Genomic DNA, 1,788 nt, shown 5'->3' on the forward strand with positions numbered 1-1,788 from the left:
TCTCTCTGGTTCCTTCTATTGCAAAGAACTCAGTGACCCCCCCTTCAGCATCACACCTCCCTTACAGCTGTCGTTGCAGAGGCCCTTATAAGCCTCCCAAGTCCCACTGAAATGCCATTTCTCCTTCCCTACTTACACTGTGCTCATCCTCAGGTCTGAGACCTCACCATCCAGACGAGGCCTGTCCTCTCCTCTCCTGGGCCAGGGGAGACTCAGAGCGGACCTGGTGTCTGCGGTCAGCTGTCCTGGGGCTTCTTCCATCCAGGTCTCCCGATGATTGGAGCTCTCCATGCACTTGGGGTGGGTGGGTGCGGGGCACATGGGCTGGTACAAAGGATCTTCCAGGGGAGCTGGGTTAAAGGAGACTGAAAGGAGGTCTCTCCCGAAGGGCCTAATTTCCAGCCCAAAGGCCCTGCTCCTCCCAGTCCCAGGGTGCTAGCGGGTCTTCGGCGCTTCCCACTCTGGCCTTGGTGCTGCGCCTGCGCCCTTTGCAGCCAGGCCTCCCTCCTCTGCAGCGTCTCCAGCTGGTGCCACAGCCTCTTGAGCTCCTCTCTCTGCTTCTCTAGCTGCTCCTCCAGGCTCCTGCAGACTGCTTTCTTCTCCCTCACTTCCCTCTTCTTGGCGGCCATCAGGCAGCGCCTGGCCATCTGGTGGCAGCGTCGGGGCCTGCGCTGGGCTGAGGGCGGCAGCCGCCTCTCCAGCAGCTCGTCATAGAAGACCCGGCAGCTGAAGCCCTGCCTCACGCCATGCTCAGCGTGCGCCACCAGGGCCTCCCGGGACTGGAACACGCGGCCACGCAGCGGAAGCCGCGCTTACAGGTCACCAGCCAATCTGGGGTGGCGGCCCGGGACCGCTCCCTGTGCTCCTCCCCATGGACCCTGGCCTCTGTCATCCGGGCCTTCGGCCTCTCCTGCCAGGGCTCCAGGGCACTGACCAGGGACTCGGTGTTGGCCAGACTGGGGACAGAGCCGATGGTGCTCTCCTCTGAGAGCTCGGCCTCAAAGACCTGGGGCATCTTGCCCACGGGGACAAAGGAGGTTTTGGTCCGCCAGGCCACGGCGACCCCCTTGACTGTGCGCACCTGGGTGAAGTACGCGCACCTGACCGATCGCTTCTCTGGAGCAGCCTCGTAGGTGGATGAGTGAGAGGTCTGCTCAGTGCGAGCTGAGGGAGAAAACCTCGCTGACTGTCGTGGAACCTTCCTGGGCCTGGAGCTTGGGCTTTTTGCTGCGGACGTTGTTGGCTGTGTGGTGTGTTCCTCTTGGGTTGAGACCTCTGAGAATAGAGAGTAAATTTACATGAGCTCTCAGTGCAATGGGGGCATAGTGGTTAAGTGTTATGGCTGCTAACCAAAAGGTCAGCAGTTCGAACCCACCAGGTGCTCCTTGAAAACTCTAGGGGGCAGTTCTACTCTGTCCTGTAGGGTCGCTATAAGTCAGAATTGACTGGACAGCAACGGGTTTGTTTTTTTTTCTCAGTGTGCTGAATCCTCATCTCTGATCCCAAGGCTCTGGTCTCAGGGAACCCTGGAGGCCTCTCTGTCACCACCATCCTCCACCTCTGCAGACCCCATGGTTTCTTTCTTCTTCCCCAGGGACCTACCGTCCTTTGTGGGCATTGCTGTGGAAGACAAAGTCTCCTTTGTAAAGTGGCACTATTTATAGTACTTTATAAAACAAGTTATTTTTCTTTAATTCCACATTTGTTGAATTCCAATGGATTTGTTCCTTTGGAACTTAGAAATGACCTCATTCCCCTGAACCTTCATAATAAGTGTGTGACTTCATT

The 1,788-nt window shown here is 57.4% G+C and overlaps 1 protein-coding gene across 1 annotated transcript; it reads right to left on the reverse strand.

Annotated features, from left to right (window-relative positions):
- Nucleotides 1-236: 236 nt before the first annotated feature.
- Nucleotides 237-1,275, reverse strand: LOC111819451 (protein FAM170A-like; the record flags this gene model as incomplete). Its single annotated transcript, XM_023725899.1, is given in 2 exon segments — nt 237-793; nt 796-1,275. Coding segments are annotated over 2 exon segments (1,037 nt in total), but the record flags the coding sequence as incomplete, so codon positions are not given.
- Nucleotides 1,276-1,788: the final 513 nt, after the last annotated feature.

The sequence above is a fragment of the Trichechus manatus genome, unplaced genomic scaffold (assembly GCF_000243295.1).
Source record: "Trichechus manatus latirostris isolate Lorelei unplaced genomic scaffold, TriManLat1.0 scaffold03892, whole genome shotgun sequence".
In the NCBI taxonomy this organism is placed as follows: Eukaryota; Metazoa; Chordata; class Mammalia; order Sirenia; family Trichechidae; genus Trichechus; species Trichechus manatus.